We start from the raw sequence: 15,072 nt of genomic DNA on the forward strand, positions 1-15,072 counted from the left end.
GTTAGCTAATATGTTGTTAACAGCATTTAGTTGGCTACTGTTACCCTCACATCAGTGGCGGATCCAGGAAATTTTTTAAGAAGGGGCAATATCTAGTAGAGACGATAATACATATGGGTTGGTAACGATTCAAGAATATTCAGGTTTAGTTTTACGTTACATGTAAGATTATATGATACAGAAATAGGTATGCTTTTATTTAAATAAAAACTTAGATGTACATATAACATTTGATTGTAATTTTTTCATTGAATTATCCAAGCATGCTATTAACATATCAAAATCATAAAAATACAAATATATTGTTTCATTTAAGTACACAAGACATATATATACTACCCTAATGATAATAAAAAACCAACATCCATTTTTTTATTTTAGTGAAAATCTAAAGTAAAGATGTTAAAAAAATATGGAAATCAATATTTGTTGGGTTAATGTGAGGAGGTGCCTAGGACCCCCCTAAGAACATTATGGATCCGCCAATGCCTCACGTTCAGGGGGATAATTATTTATTTATCATGTGGAAAATTCAGGGGAGGTGTTTGTGAGAGTAGCAGGAATGATGCTAACAACATTTTATATTTTCCTTTATTTTTAAGTGTTATCTAACGATGAGAGATGCTTACTTTTTTTACCCGATGTATAAGTTTTTCAAAGCATTACTTCTAGATGAGAAGTACTCATTCTTTTATTCGATAAATAAAATATGAATACAATCTACTTTGGTGACAGCTTTCGAATAATTATAAAATATTCGCTATCAAGTTTTTCTTTTGATTAATATTATAATTTTCATTAAAAAGTAAGTTGTCATGAACCCATCAGTTCTTACTCTCATAGCGAGTACTTTTCCAAACTCTGACTGGTGACTACCAACCAGGCACCAGAGACTTGCTACAAAATACAAGGACTGATATTGCAAATATTCCAATTGTAAATTGAGAAAATTTTAAAAACTTCCACATAATTTATAACCTGCTAAAACCCACCCACAACTTTCAAACTGTAACTTAGCCACACTGACACCTATTTCTTTGACAGCTGAACAACACATTCTTGCCTTCCCTGCTACTGGGTCAGTCATGTCCAGTTTTTCGTTTATAAGTTATAAACTTACCCAAAATATTTCTGATAAAGAGATGCAGAAATCGCTAGGGCATCCCCTCGAGCTTTCACAGGATAAAGCTTTGTATCTTGTTGCCATTTATTTGAGTATGATATCCATTCCTTTCTCCATTTGATTATCTCAAACGTTGTGTTTTCTCTCAAACTTTTGGACAAACGATTGAAATACATTGAAGCTCGTGGTAGATAGTAGTCGACCAATAATCCACTCCAAAACTTGTTTGCTGCTCATATAAAGGTAAAAGATAAGCATATACCAAAAATGACTCGAATATAACATATATGTTAATCATATTCCTTTTATTTTCTTCAAAAAATGTAAAATGTTCATATCTACACGCATGAAAACTTTTCATAGAAAAGTCACAACAAATTTTGTGCTTATAGTTGAAACTGAAAAGAATTAACATTTGCACTCGAGAGTATGGGATGTTATAGAATACGTCTAGACTTAAAAATAGAGATTACTTTGTTAAATCTAATTTATTCAAAATTGTAAAATACCGTAATCATGAAGTTGGCTTTGATTGGTTTTTGTTGTATCGTACCACATCGTGACTTGTGTTCTTGCATTCCATTCATACTGAAATGACACACAAAGAAGTTAAAAGAGAAGAAATATATATTAATGCATCCCCATATATACACAGTCATTCTAGTAAATCAGTTATCACCTGCTGTTTTTCTTGTGGGGTTAAAGCTAGCTTTTTTGCACTCTCGAGCCACGTTCCAAGAAGGAAGTTATCATCAGCGGCAAGAAGTTCATCAATGTCAATGATAAGTTGTTCAAATTTTTGGCTGTTATATTTCAGAGCTTTCGTGTCCTTGTGTAGGAAAGCAAATAAAACATCTAGATAGACTTCATTTGCGATCTTTGACAACACTTGTCGAGTTAAATCAACCAAGTCATACCTATAAAAATTATTTTAAAAAAAATCATAAATGCTACCAAGAGAAAAAGTTGACAAACTGGACTAAATAGCAATGTACTTCACATTAACTACGTTGCAATTCAGCACAATTTCCAAAACAAGAACAAATAGTCTAATCAAGCATTGGCGTATACCTGTAAGTGAGGCTCCCAACAAGATCCTTGCCTGCATCAATGAACAGTTTTAATGCCTTGATGGCATCACTATTCGAGTACCACATATGCGGTTGAGGTAACGTAGACTTAACTTCACTCAGCATAGACCTTCGATTTCTAGGCAGTGTGATGAGGCTTAGTTTGTGGTTTTGTCTCGGGATGCTAGAGTGGATATTTGAATATGGGTCCCAATCAGGAAACTTCACGATATAATCTGTGTTATGGTCCTAAGAAGATAACAAAAATTGCGTCAAGACATAGAGAGCAAATACCATGTGACCAAACACTTTTATCAGCTAAGGCATATTATAAGTATAAAATAATGCATTTTAAGTTGGTTTCTATGTTAGAGAACATGCTTAGAAGATCAACATATAAGAGCCTGGGTACCTAAGTTTCTGATCAAATAAGGGACCTGGTTACCACTGAAAGGTTAGGTATCAAACCAATCTATTAATAGATGGAGTGGTAACCGTTACCAACGCAGCTTGGGCCCACATGTGAAGTTGAGAGACGCAGGTTCGATCCTTAGGGATGCCCAAATCATGTGGGTATTAAGTGAAGTTATTTTACCGATATCATAACACTTACGGGGTGGGATGATGGGTATCCAATGTGGTTCCGGGGACAGGGTGCCCACCTTTACCCTTTTGCATGAAAGGTTAGGAACCAAAGTCCATTATTTGGTTATAAGCTTACAAGACTCTGGAAGTCCATTCCATAAGTTAGAATTGCCTCGAAGTGTATTCCTTCACGTGCAACTTGACAGTTATAAAGTAGTTGCACGTGATGTCCCAAGTTGTGAGCAGGTAGCACAACAAAAGTGAAATAAACCAAGATATAGTATTCTTTTCTGTAAAAGTTAAGAGAAACGTACAGCAATTCCATCACTGCAATTATAAATAGATCTATGAAGAATTTCCCATGCTGACTCAGCTTGTTTCACAGTTTTGCCGTAACGTCTATGAGAATAGATGTTCAACCATTCCTGCATTAGAAAACATAGTTTAAACTTCCCAAGCTTTAGAGAGCCTAAATACTTTAATAGTCAATATCCATCCAATTATTACAAAAAAAAAAAAAAAAACATTTAATCACCTCAACATGAACTTTATCCTTTCGAAATGCCATTTCAGGCATCAACTCATACACAACAGGATTATGTTCTATTCCTTCCATACACATTCCAACACCAACCTGTGCGGAAAACGAAAACATAGTCAAATACAATTCTTCTCTATTATATGAAGATATTTCTTCTATTGCAATTGTTCTAAAATTTTCACATGTTATATTATCCACAAATTATATACTAGTCTCAGAAATTAAAGCTGACCATAGTTGAATTTTCACTGAGCCGTGCAACAATAGGACCCGATGCAAGTGTGTCCAATACGCCATACATCTCAATGTTCCCGCCAAAGTTGTGTAACATGCACCTGATTAGTGTACAAGTCATAAATAAAATACAGATTATTGCCAAATTAAACTTTTTAAAGCAAGTGACAAAATGCTGTTACCACACATAAGGGGTGCCATAGAATTGCGAGGATGATTCCCATACGGGTTTAACATCAGCGAATAGATCAAGAACAATCATTTTCCCAAATGGAACCGAATGCAAAAGCGCCTGTTACACAAATAATATCATTGCTAACTCGTCAATAAGCTACGGTCTACTCTTCCAACAAAAATTTCCAAATTTCGAGGTTAGGTATGGGTCAAAACAGCTTTGGGTAGATAGGAATTTTAAACACTGTTAAAACACATTGGGTATACACACAGACATATCTTTTATCCAAGTTCATAAAAAATTATTATTCGATGGTAAATCAGCAAAATTTGTGTAACTCTCAAGTTCACATGCAAACATAATTAAACATAATCTCAAATTATGAAATATATGATTCATAAGGTTGTATATTTAATCACACTTTGTGTAACTCTTAAGTCGTCCGACCCAATATTCCCCATTTAGTTGAGGGAATGAAGAGCTTCCTAAAGCATCCTTCTATTAAGCCTCCTAACAATAAGATCGCGACACTTTGCAAAAGGATGAGGAGAGGATTAGTGGGTCACACATGCCAAATTGCTATGGTACCAGGAGGATTGTTAGGCTAAACTTAAGGAGGATAAATCATTTTGGGGTAAACAGGTAACTAGCCTAATAAGGGTTTGCGTGGCCATTTCCTAGTCTTCTTTGGCCATCCCAAGATGTTTACCCGGCGAAGGTCATTTAACTTGACCCAAAATGGCTTGAAGTTGCCACCTATACAAAGAATCAATGAAAAGAACATACTTTCATTTGCGGAGGTTTCCAAAAAGATGAATCTGAATAGAAGAGCCAGCCCTGCATAATCAAACATTCAAACCATCTAAATTCTAACTCCATTATGATTGAAATACTTGAAACATCCATGATATAAATTAGTAAGATACCTGCATAAGCCAAATTGCATTCTTGTCAGCTTTGGACATTGCTTCATAAACAGCAGAACCAAGAGTTGATATGTATGTTGGATCACTTGTTGGAGGTAAATTCTCATTGAATGTATCGCTGTATAAAACACCAAGATCATTTAAGATATCACATTTAGCTGTAAAATCTAAGAAATTACTGAATAAGGATTACAGAAGCTACCAGTTATAAATGTCCGTCACATCTCCATATTCTGCATTTAATATTCAAAGAGTCAAATGAAGTGATCAGTTTACATGCCCAAACAGAGGAAATGGTTAACAGATACACATGTTCACCTTCAATTTGTTTTTTTATAAATGCCTCCCCAATTTGTATGAACAAGGGATCAGAAGGGTCAAGAAGGTAAGTACAGCACCAGCGAGGATTAGCATTAACTGTGTTCCTATGAGAGCCAAAACAAAAAACATATTAATAGATGGATCATCTAAACTAGCTGTCAAAACATGGGAAAATTAGGCAGGTTGGGCAATCGGTCCACCAGGTTCTGTTCTGAATGTGTCATATTAGATATCTATAAGGATCGTAATGGTTTGGGTTTTCCTGAAACAGTTAGTTAAAAGATTAAAATTCAACAAAAACAAGTTTCTCAGATATGATTACAAATATTAGATTATTTAAATAATCAATGAGTTTTATGACTTAAAAATATAATTTGTACTGCTTTTGATGCGTTTGACCATTTGACTTGTTTCCTCTCAGCTAATTTTCTTTACTTTGCCCATTTCACCTAATAGAGATGAAACTTAACCCAAAATGCCACCTCTATTACTAGATTGAATCAATTAACACAAGTCTAATAAGTTGTGAAAATGATGTAACTGACCAGTCTCCAAGCCTGGTGATATTTGCAGATGGGAATATGTCTCTAAGTGCCTTAGGAACATTTCCAGAAAATGATGGAAGCACTATAAAAGATAATATTTCAGATGAAGCATATTATGGTTCCTAAAAACGGCTAAAGAGCTAAACTTGAAACTTTATTACCTGGAGTCATGCCTAACTCGATCATCCGGGATAATATTTGTTTTTGCAACACCAATTGTTGATCCAGCCAATTCTGAGATAACGGTCCACCCCATCTGATACAATAATCAATAAACGGTTAAATTGAAGATTCTTAAGATGCATAAGCATTAAGTTTATTAAGCCTAAGTGATTCGATCATGACCCTCATTTACAAACAATTCAAACAGGCCAAAGAAATAGAGCTCAATGAATAATGTTGACTCACGCATGTAAGTTTCCCATTCGAGCCCATGCAAGAAAAGCTGGTCCACCGAAAAAAGTGTTCAAATCCTGTGAACTAATTTTGAAATCCTGCAAGAATACAGAAATAATGGTATATGAACTCAACGCACAAGTGAACTGGCTATAAATAACAATAAAATCTAAATCGTTACAGAACTTGATATATAGATGTCATATATAGTAGTTCGAGATAATACTCATGGTGATTAGGAAAACGGCCATTGTAACATACGTAATAAGAAAGACTTTTAATTCACCATAAAAACTTTCTGCCAGATTGATTCTTGCCCAGTAAACGCAAGAGGCAGATTAATTCCTTGAAGTGCCATCCAATCAATCTCCTTCTCCCATCTTTCCCAATCCCACCAAACGTACGAATCTGTTTATATGAGAAACACAGCCATATTTATAGTTTTTAAAAAAACAGCAGTATGAGCTAAATATCATATCCCTTTTACAGAAAGAGTAACTATCCACTGTGTGTCTGTGATAAGCATAAAAATATTATGTGTAAGAAGTTAACGAACTTGTTCATATTTCTACATCAGGTAACACGCTTTATGTTTGCCCTATAAATGTCCTAAAGTTTTCATTTTAACCAATCTGACGTGACAGTAACTTTGACCATGTTGATTTAATATGGGCGAACCTCAAGATTACCCTACATTTTGAGCCTTTTGTATGGGTGAAAACAATGTCCATCCAAAGCTTGTTACCTTTCTATTATAGTTACAAGAGAATCAACATTTGGAGACCATAAGCCTAGAAACAAAATTTTATTTGAAACTAATTGAAAATCAAAGGTTCATACTTACAGCTAGAAGTGACTACATTTTGATAATAATTCCATGGAACTGGACGTTGAATCAGAATTCCATCTTCTTTTACACGTGGTAAGCTTCCTGGAGGCGGGATAGAAGCTATCTGAATGCCACCTGTCTTGTCCCAAGACACATGAGCCCCACACAAATACTTTAAGTACCAATGAAGGCCGGATGCTATTTCAACCGCTGTAGTGCCTTGGATACTGACAATAATGACGGGTGAGAAAGAGTATGCATAGAAATGGTATGTAAATTTCATATTGAGAGTCAGAACAATAACTAGACTATACATACATAATTTCTGGGGATTTGCTGCTTGCATTCTTGTAATTTGATATCCAAAAGCAGCTGTATCTACCACAAGCATCCTAATACGAGAGCCAATTTTGAACAAATTACATCTTGTTAGGGTAACTATGTACAAACGACTGAATATATTAAAAAAAATCCAAAAAACTTAATTGACTAACCATTCGTGTCAGCAATAAAGAACATCAAATCCAAAATGATACAAAATATTTGGGAAAACTTCATCCTACATCCCCTCAACTTATGATACAACAGACTTTCGACTAAAATTGAATACGTTCTCAAACACTAATCCCTAAAATTTAATATCAAGCAGGCTCATTTTTCGTTTGGGATAGCACACCAAAATGTATTCTACCTTATTGTCACCTTTTGCTATCGTCTCTATCTGACTTTCAAACCAAATACTATATGGTTCGAACTTTCTAAATTTGCTACTGTCCGGCTTACGGTTTTGATGACCATGGCTACTAATATCATCAAAAATAATCGTTACTTACTGTAGAGGTATTCGGATACATACAATAGCAATGAACCGAAAGTTTTATACACACAATAGCAGAACATGACAAGTTTGACAATTTTTGGTTCACTTAAACCCCTTTTAAAAAATTTTCAAGATGATGTACTAGAAATACTAAATCATGGGTTCTAATTAATTGTTTTCATCCAAGATTCAATTTTTAAGCAACTATGCTCGAAATTATTGAATACCCAACAACCAAAATTGCACAAAACAGCATAAACTGATGAATTAAGAAAAAAAATTCATAAGATGATAAAAAAAAAAAAAAAAAAAAAAAAGGAAAAAAATTGAACCTTGGAGACAATCTTGAATTGGAAACTTGACAAATGGGTAGGAAGCAATCTTTTGAGAAGAGCTTTAGCTGCAGATTCTTGTAATAATGGAGATTGTTTATTTTTATCCAAATTTTTGATTAAACTGTTAATTGCTTCTGAAGATGATGTCGATGATGAGAGTGGTAATAAAAGAAGTAAAATTAGATAATATAATTTGGAATTGAACATCATTTTGTTAGCTTATTCTTGAATTTCAATTTAAAGAGTGAAGTAGATAATGGCATAGTGCTTACTTCTTGTTAAGAACACCATTTATTATGGGTTTTGTATAAATAAAAATAAAAAAAGATAAAATACATTAGGTTTGGAATTAAGCTCTGTCAAAACGATTCCCAAATGTGATGAGTGCAAACAGCAAACTAACAAAATTAAGAATAATCAAACATATTTTGAGCCGTGTAACCCGACCAGCCACTTTCCCGACGATATCGCCATGGAAAGTAGAATAAGACAAAACTGCAACCAACCACCAGAATTAAATGGCCGCTGACTTTGACCAAACTTTCCTTGGTAATGTCGCCGTGGAAAGTCTCTTCAAAAAACGCAATTCAAATTTGACCGTTCATTCTCCTTTCTTATCCTCCTTTTTATCTTCTTTTTTTTTTCTTTTTTTCCTACTGCCGAACTAAAAAAATTTTAACCTCTCCTCCTCAAAACCAAAAATCAAGAATTCCCATCCTTTTTTCTCCAATTATTCCGGCCAACTTTCCGGTCAATTTTCCGCGGCAACTTTGCTTACCACCATCCCCATCTCTCTTTTAAAATGCCAAACAAATCTCAACCAAAACCCTATTTTTTAAAATCCGGCCAAGAAATTTTCCGGTCATTTTTCCGCATTTTCCTACCATCTTTAAACAATGTATTTTCCGGCCATCACCCTTTCTTTTTGCTTTTATTTGTGTTTTTTATAGCTTTGGTAAATGCTTGTATTTTTTTTTTATGGATTTGTTAGTAGCCTCTGCGGTTCGAATTTTCCGGTCAGCCCGCGTATCTCGACCATCCTAGTTTTTGGTATGTATTTTCTGATTTGCAGTGTGGTTTTGTCTTATGCGGCTATCCGCGGCGACATCGACAACGACTTTCCGCGGCAACATCGCCACAGATAGTGTGGTCGGGTTATCCTTTTTCTGGTCGTGTTACCCTGTGCCTTTAGTAATCTAAACTTACACAAATTGTTGATATGACATATGGTTTACTATTTTGGTATTTTGCCCGTTCTTAATTTCTTATTTTAAATTAAAAAAATGAAAATAAAACAAATAAAAATAAATATTGGAAATGTCTCTACCATTAACTCGTTTGAATCTTAAGCGTACGTTTGGCATAAAAGCTTTGAGTTAGGGTTGTGTATCTGTTTGGCAAGGGACTTTTGGAGGCTTTTAGGAACTTAAAAGCCCGAACTTTAATATCCCTTTCTCAAATGCTAGTCCTGTTTAAATATGCATTTGAGATCAAAAGCATTAACCCCAAAGAGCCCTTAAAAGCCCCGATAGGTCTTTATAACAAAAGTTTGTGTAAAAAGGGTTGAAATAAAAGACCTAGCTCTTAACCCTATTTCAAAGCTCTAACTCCAAGCCCCTAACCACAGCCTGAGCTCGAAGGTTTTGTGCTAAACATACTATGTGATTAAGGGCTTGGAGCTAGAGATTGAAAATGAGGCTAAGTTGAGGCTTTTATTTCAACTCTTTCTTAAACAAACTTTTATTTTAAATACCTTTCAGAGCTTTTAAGAGCTTTTTAGGCTGATTCTTTTGATCTCATATGCATAACGAAATAGATCTACCATTTTAAAATGAGTTTATTTTAAAAGTTTGGGTATGATTGGCAAAGGACTTTTGGGGGCCATTTTAAAATGAGTTTATTTTTAAAAGTTTGGGTTTGTATGGCAAAGGACTTTTGGGGGCTTTTAGAGCCTTAAAGCCTTTGTCAAATAGACCTTTTATCTGTTGGTGTAACCTTATCATTCCAAAAATACCCGTTTAGGCCAAAAAGTAAATAAAAATATATTAAACACGAGCACACCAGAAAACTCTATCGCTACCCACCAAGCCAACTCACCACACCAACGAATACACCAACTTTTTTTAACACAGGCTCAACATATATGTCTCAATAAGCCAACAATATGCTGGCCCTAAAGTTGGTCTTAACATAATTGATCATGGAAGAGTCATACTTGTTATAACTACTTTAAGGTTTAAAACTGTCGTGTAAATTAAATATTTCCTACATTATAGATAGACGACTCATTAGAGCATTCACAGTGGGAGACACTCATCCTCCAAGGACTAGTCCATGTCAGCACCACATCAGCTCCATATCAGCCCAAGGACTAACCAATGACCAATCCCCTAAACCACACACAATGGGAAAACTAGTCTAGGACCTACTATATATTTAAATTTACTTTTTCAACCCAATATTCTACCATCTATTTAATTATACATTTTTAACCCTCTAAGTTATACAACTTCAAATTTAAAAAAAAAACACACTTAAAAATTTCATTAAATAAAAAACACATTATTAATTGAAAACAACAACATAGTTTCATAATTTATTATTACTAAGACAAACAACAATGGATCACGGGAGACTCTAAATATGCTCGACAAGATCATGACGAAGACCATGGTGAACCCCTCAGTCTTGAAGCTCCTATTGGTCCGTGCGTGGACCGTCATCCTCTCTCGGAAGGTACGAACAGATACACGGGGTGGCTCAGCTAGGATTTCTAGATCATAGGAGGTTATTGCATGACCTGAATCCTCAACGATCATCTTATGCAATATGACACAAGTATACATGGTTCGACGAATCTTGTTGACACTAAACGACCTTGAGGGGTGTGTAAGGATCGCCCAACGACCTTGGAGAACTCCAAATGCTTGTTCCACATCTTTTTGCGCACTTTCTTGATACTTCTTGAATTTTTTCTTCTTCGGCTCTTGTGGGCATGAAAAAGCCTTGACGAATGTCGCCCACTCAGGATAAATACGGTCGACTAGATAGTACCCCTTCTGGTAATCGGTTCCGTTAACCGTAAATGAAGTATCTGGAGCCATATCTTCAACGATTTCCCTAAATAAATGTGATTGATTGAGTACGTTTATGTCATTGTTCAAACCTGCCGTTCCAAAAAATGCATGCCAAATCCATAAATCGTACGATGCAATCGCTTCAAGCATGATGGTTGATACCCCTTTATCACCTCGAGTGAACTGGCCTTGCCATGCTTTTGGACACCTTTTCCAGGGCCAATGCATACAGTCAATGCTCCCCAACATCCCTGGAAAACCATGAAGTTGTGCGTGTTTCTGGTAGAGACGTTGTATATCATCTGTTGTTGGTCTTTGTAAATACTCTTCTCTGTAAAGGTCAAACACACACTTACAAAAAGCATAAAGCGCGTCTCTAGAAGTTTGTTCACCCATGTGTAGATACTGATCAAGTGAATTGGCCACGTTTCCATACATCAGCTGACTTATCACGGATGTACACCTTTGAATTGTAGAAAACCCGAGTTTACTTCTTGCATCTATACGCTGGTTTCGAAACTCAACAAAATGACGAGACACAGGCTCATCACCAACTGGGGAGAAAGAAGCGATATCGTTAGCTATAAGCATGAATATCTCTTTTCGCATTCAAAAACGCCGCCTAAAGAAGTGTGGCAGGTACTTTGCGTTTTCTACAAAGTAATCATTTCAACAACTGATTCCCTGCACCAAGTCGATCTCTTGGAATATAAACACGAGTGAGACGGGTTACAGATTCCCCATTTTCAACCAAATCAATAAAATCACCCATTATAGTGATAAGTTCTTCATCGTCGGAGTCGTTCCCAAATAACTCCGGTCATGCGTATGTGTTAGCACTCGACAGAAGTGAAAAAGACATGATGATTTTAGATATATGAATGTGTGTTTTATGTCTATAAAAGTGTGTTTTTATGCATAAAAACTATAAATGTAAAGATGTTATATATATAAGTGATAAAAAGGGACCAAAAGTGAAAATGTGTATAAAATTCGGAAATGGCCGTTTTAGGGACTGATTGTGTCAATTTTTTGAAAACTTTGAAAAACTTGACCGCTGCTTAAAAAAAATAAAATAAAAAACATACACTCCTCACTCGTATGTGTGGGAACGAGCCAGCGAGAACGAGCCCAAAGACGAGCCACACCTAACCGTGTGCGCTCGTCCCTCAACCGAAAACGAGCCACGAATGAGCGATGACGAACCCACTGTAAATGCTCTTATAAGTCGGTTAAGTTAGCAACTTTTTATTGTGTAGGAAATATTTAATTCATGGAAGAAAAAAAGTTAGGAACAAAGATATTTAGTTTAGAGTTAAGATGTCTACCAATGGTAAATTGTTGGGGTATTCTTTTGGCGTCATCCAATGATGAAGAAGATATGTTTTTGGTTCCTTTTTTTTACCAATAATAAATGAAAATGAGAAGATATTAATATATAGAAAACAAAAATATATTTGATGATAAAAAGAGAAAAATATCAAGTCGTAAATAGGACCATGTTTTTGACTTCCAATCATCAATATTTTTTTCCATTCAACTAAAACTTTAGGAAATATTTTTTTCCATTCTCTCAACTAAAACTTTAGGAAATGATATTAGTACCATACAAGTTGATTACTTTACCACAATTGCGTATTAACTGTTTGTACAATATGCTATAATACTTATATAGTGTGATAGATTAATCAACTTATGTAGTACGATTATCACTTCCTTAATTAATCAACTTATGTAGATTAATTAACTGTTCTGTATAAATCAATTTAATCACATATGAATAGGTATCTTAATGGTAGTTTCCCTTCCTTAAAGGGTATGATCTCCAATATGGTACGCTTGGTGTGCCCTTCAAAATTAAAAAAAAATGATGTACTCTTTGATCTTTATGAGATTTGGTGTAAGTCCACAATTTTTCTTGATTTGGTCCAACATATATGTGAAGAGAATGATACTTAGGATATTGTTAGTGCGATACGTAAAGAGATTTATTAAGACATCTAATATTTCAGACGTTGGTTTGCTTATGATAAGATGACTTAGTGATGTGATCATGAGAGAGAAGACATAATGTTTTTAATTATTGGACAGAAGACATAATGTTTTTAATTATTGGACATAAGAGGGGTGGGGTGAGTTGGAGGGGGGATAGATTATGGATTAATATGGAATGAATGTCTATATCTATACTCCTCTATAAAGCATATTGGTTTTTTTATTTTTGGAAATTAAGCATTTTTTCAGTATTCTCATAATACCCTTACACCCCTACCTTCTTTCTAATCATTACACGCTCTCCTCGGCCTTCTATCACCCTCCGCCGCCGCCCTCCTTCTCCACCACCGCCCTCGATCTCCACCACCGCCTCCCTTTTATATTGTCCTCGCCTTCTAGCCGCTGCAACGCGCGGGCACTATGCTCGTTATTTACTACGGTTACTAGATAATAATAGGAGATATAATAATAATAATAATAACAATAATAATAATAATAGGAGATATAATATTAATAATAATAATAATAGGAGATATATATATATATATATATATATATATATATATATATATATATATATTTGAGAAAACTCCATCATAATAAGACAACTTTTTCATATTTGTTTCTTGTTCCTTATTACTCGTATATTGTTATGTTTTATAGTTTTACAAAAAAAAAAAATATTGTTTTTTACAAGATATCTATTAATCACAAAACGGGCCGAATAAATGTGTGTGTGTACGGGCAATGCTAACCTTGATTATTTAATTTGCCACTTCAAGCGTTACGGCGGTTAGATGGTGAGGGTGATAGGTCATAGGAGGTGATATGTGATAGAGTGTCATAGCCAAATGTCTTAGCCGTACGGGCTCTTCCCTCGGATTTAAAAATTCGTCGAAAGTATATCGAATGACATCTCTAATGAAAGAGCATAAAATTTTAAGAACACCTAAATAATTTTTATAATTTATCGATGTACGGTTTTTGAGATAAAAGATTTTGAAAGAATTAGAGGAATAAAATGATTTATGAAGGAGAGAGAAAGTTGTAGGCATTGATGTATGGTACATTATGTATTATCATGTATAAATTGTTGAAATTAAAAGTTGAAACCCTATTTGCTTTATATTATCTACTCTAATAAGGGAATAAGATGTGAACAGTGGTTTTTTTTTGTCTTCATTTGCACATTGAAGATAAATATAAAAATTAGCAATTGTTAAATGTAAAATGAATTTGGTTCAGTGGTTGTTTTCCATGCCTTAAGGGGTGGAAGTCATGGGTTCAACCCCTCCCACCCTCTTTTTTTTTTAAGTTTGTATTTAATAGTAAAGTTTTACATTTTGGTCCCTCCTTTGTTTTCTTTTTACTTTTCTGTCCTTCCTGTTTCTATTTTATTATTTGAACCCCCTAAACTTATATAGATTTTAAAAAAATTTTTTTTTTTTTGTAACATCTTTTTTTTTTATATATACCTTTATGTTTTACTAATATTTTGTCTTTTTTTTTTTTTTTTTTTTTTTTTTTTTTTGTATTTTGTCATTTTTAGCATTTTATTCTTTGTAATATATTTTTTGTAACTTTTTAAATTTTTTATAACTTTATTATATGTACTTTATAACAATGACATATGCGTTGTAGTTTATGATGTTTTAACATTTAGTTTTTTTTTTATATATAACTTTTGTTTAATTTATTGTTTTTTTGTCTTTGTATTATACAATAGTTTTCAACACTTTGTAACATTTAAACTTTTATAGAATATTTTTTATAAATCTGTATTTTTTTAATATTCCATTTGTATATTCATCATTTCTTTAAGTTTTTGGTCTTTTATAAAAAAATTTTGTAAAATTTTGTTTTACATGTATGTTATCAAATTTTTCTTTTGTTTTCTTTTGATTTATGCGTTTCTTTATAAAAAATTTACGAAAGAATAGTATTTGATAACGCAGACATTTTCAAAAGCCGATGCCGCCCATCGGACGGCTCGAGCTACCTAGTTATAGATAAGAATAGGAGACATGAACAGAGAATCAAATAGTTTCATGGGATTATGGCAAATTGGCAATGGACTAATGGACTTAGTGGGGTACTGGG

The 15,072-nt window shown here is 34.1% G+C and overlaps 2 protein-coding genes across 3 annotated transcripts; both read right to left on the minus strand.

Moving 5' to 3' along the window:
* Positions 1-810: 810 nt before the first annotated feature.
* Positions 811-8,125, minus strand: LOC122595547 (alpha-N-acetylglucosaminidase). 2 transcript variants are annotated; one of them, XM_043767926.1, is made up of 19 exons: positions 7,898-8,125; positions 7,064-7,137; positions 6,761-6,972; positions 6,203-6,324; positions 5,929-6,014; positions 5,682-5,776; positions 5,521-5,602; positions 4,973-5,079; positions 4,857-4,887; positions 4,655-4,772; positions 4,515-4,565; positions 3,736-3,845; positions 3,552-3,654; positions 3,314-3,412; positions 3,093-3,203; positions 2,195-2,442; positions 1,803-2,040; positions 1,633-1,711; positions 811-1,352 (listed from the first exon to the last, which is right to left on the minus strand). In XM_043767926.1, the coding sequence occupies exons 1-19, from the start codon at positions 8,108-8,110 to the stop codon at positions 1,117-1,119; spliced, it is 2,415 nt and encodes an 804-aa protein (XP_043623861.1). In that variant the 5' UTR covers positions 8,111-8,125; the 3' UTR covers positions 811-1,116. The 2 variants fall into 2 exon arrangements, with proteins under 2 accessions (XP_043623861.1, XP_043623862.1); XM_043767927.1 differs by lacking the exons at positions 6,203-6,324; positions 6,761-6,972; positions 7,064-7,137; positions 7,898-8,125 and adding an exon at positions 6,178-6,196.
* A 2,321-nt stretch (positions 8,126-10,446) lies between these two features.
* On the minus strand, positions 10,447-11,586 carry LOC122597263. Its single transcript, XM_043769876.1, has one exon. The coding sequence runs from the start codon at positions 11,584-11,586 to the stop codon at positions 10,447-10,449; it is 1,140 nt and encodes a 379-aa protein (XP_043625811.1).
* Positions 11,587-15,072: the final 3,486 nt, after the last annotated feature.

Source organism: Erigeron canadensis, chromosome 4 (assembly GCF_010389155.1).
Source record: "Erigeron canadensis isolate Cc75 chromosome 4, C_canadensis_v1, whole genome shotgun sequence".
Lineage (NCBI taxonomy): Eukaryota > Viridiplantae > Streptophyta > Magnoliopsida > Asterales > Asteraceae > Erigeron > Erigeron canadensis.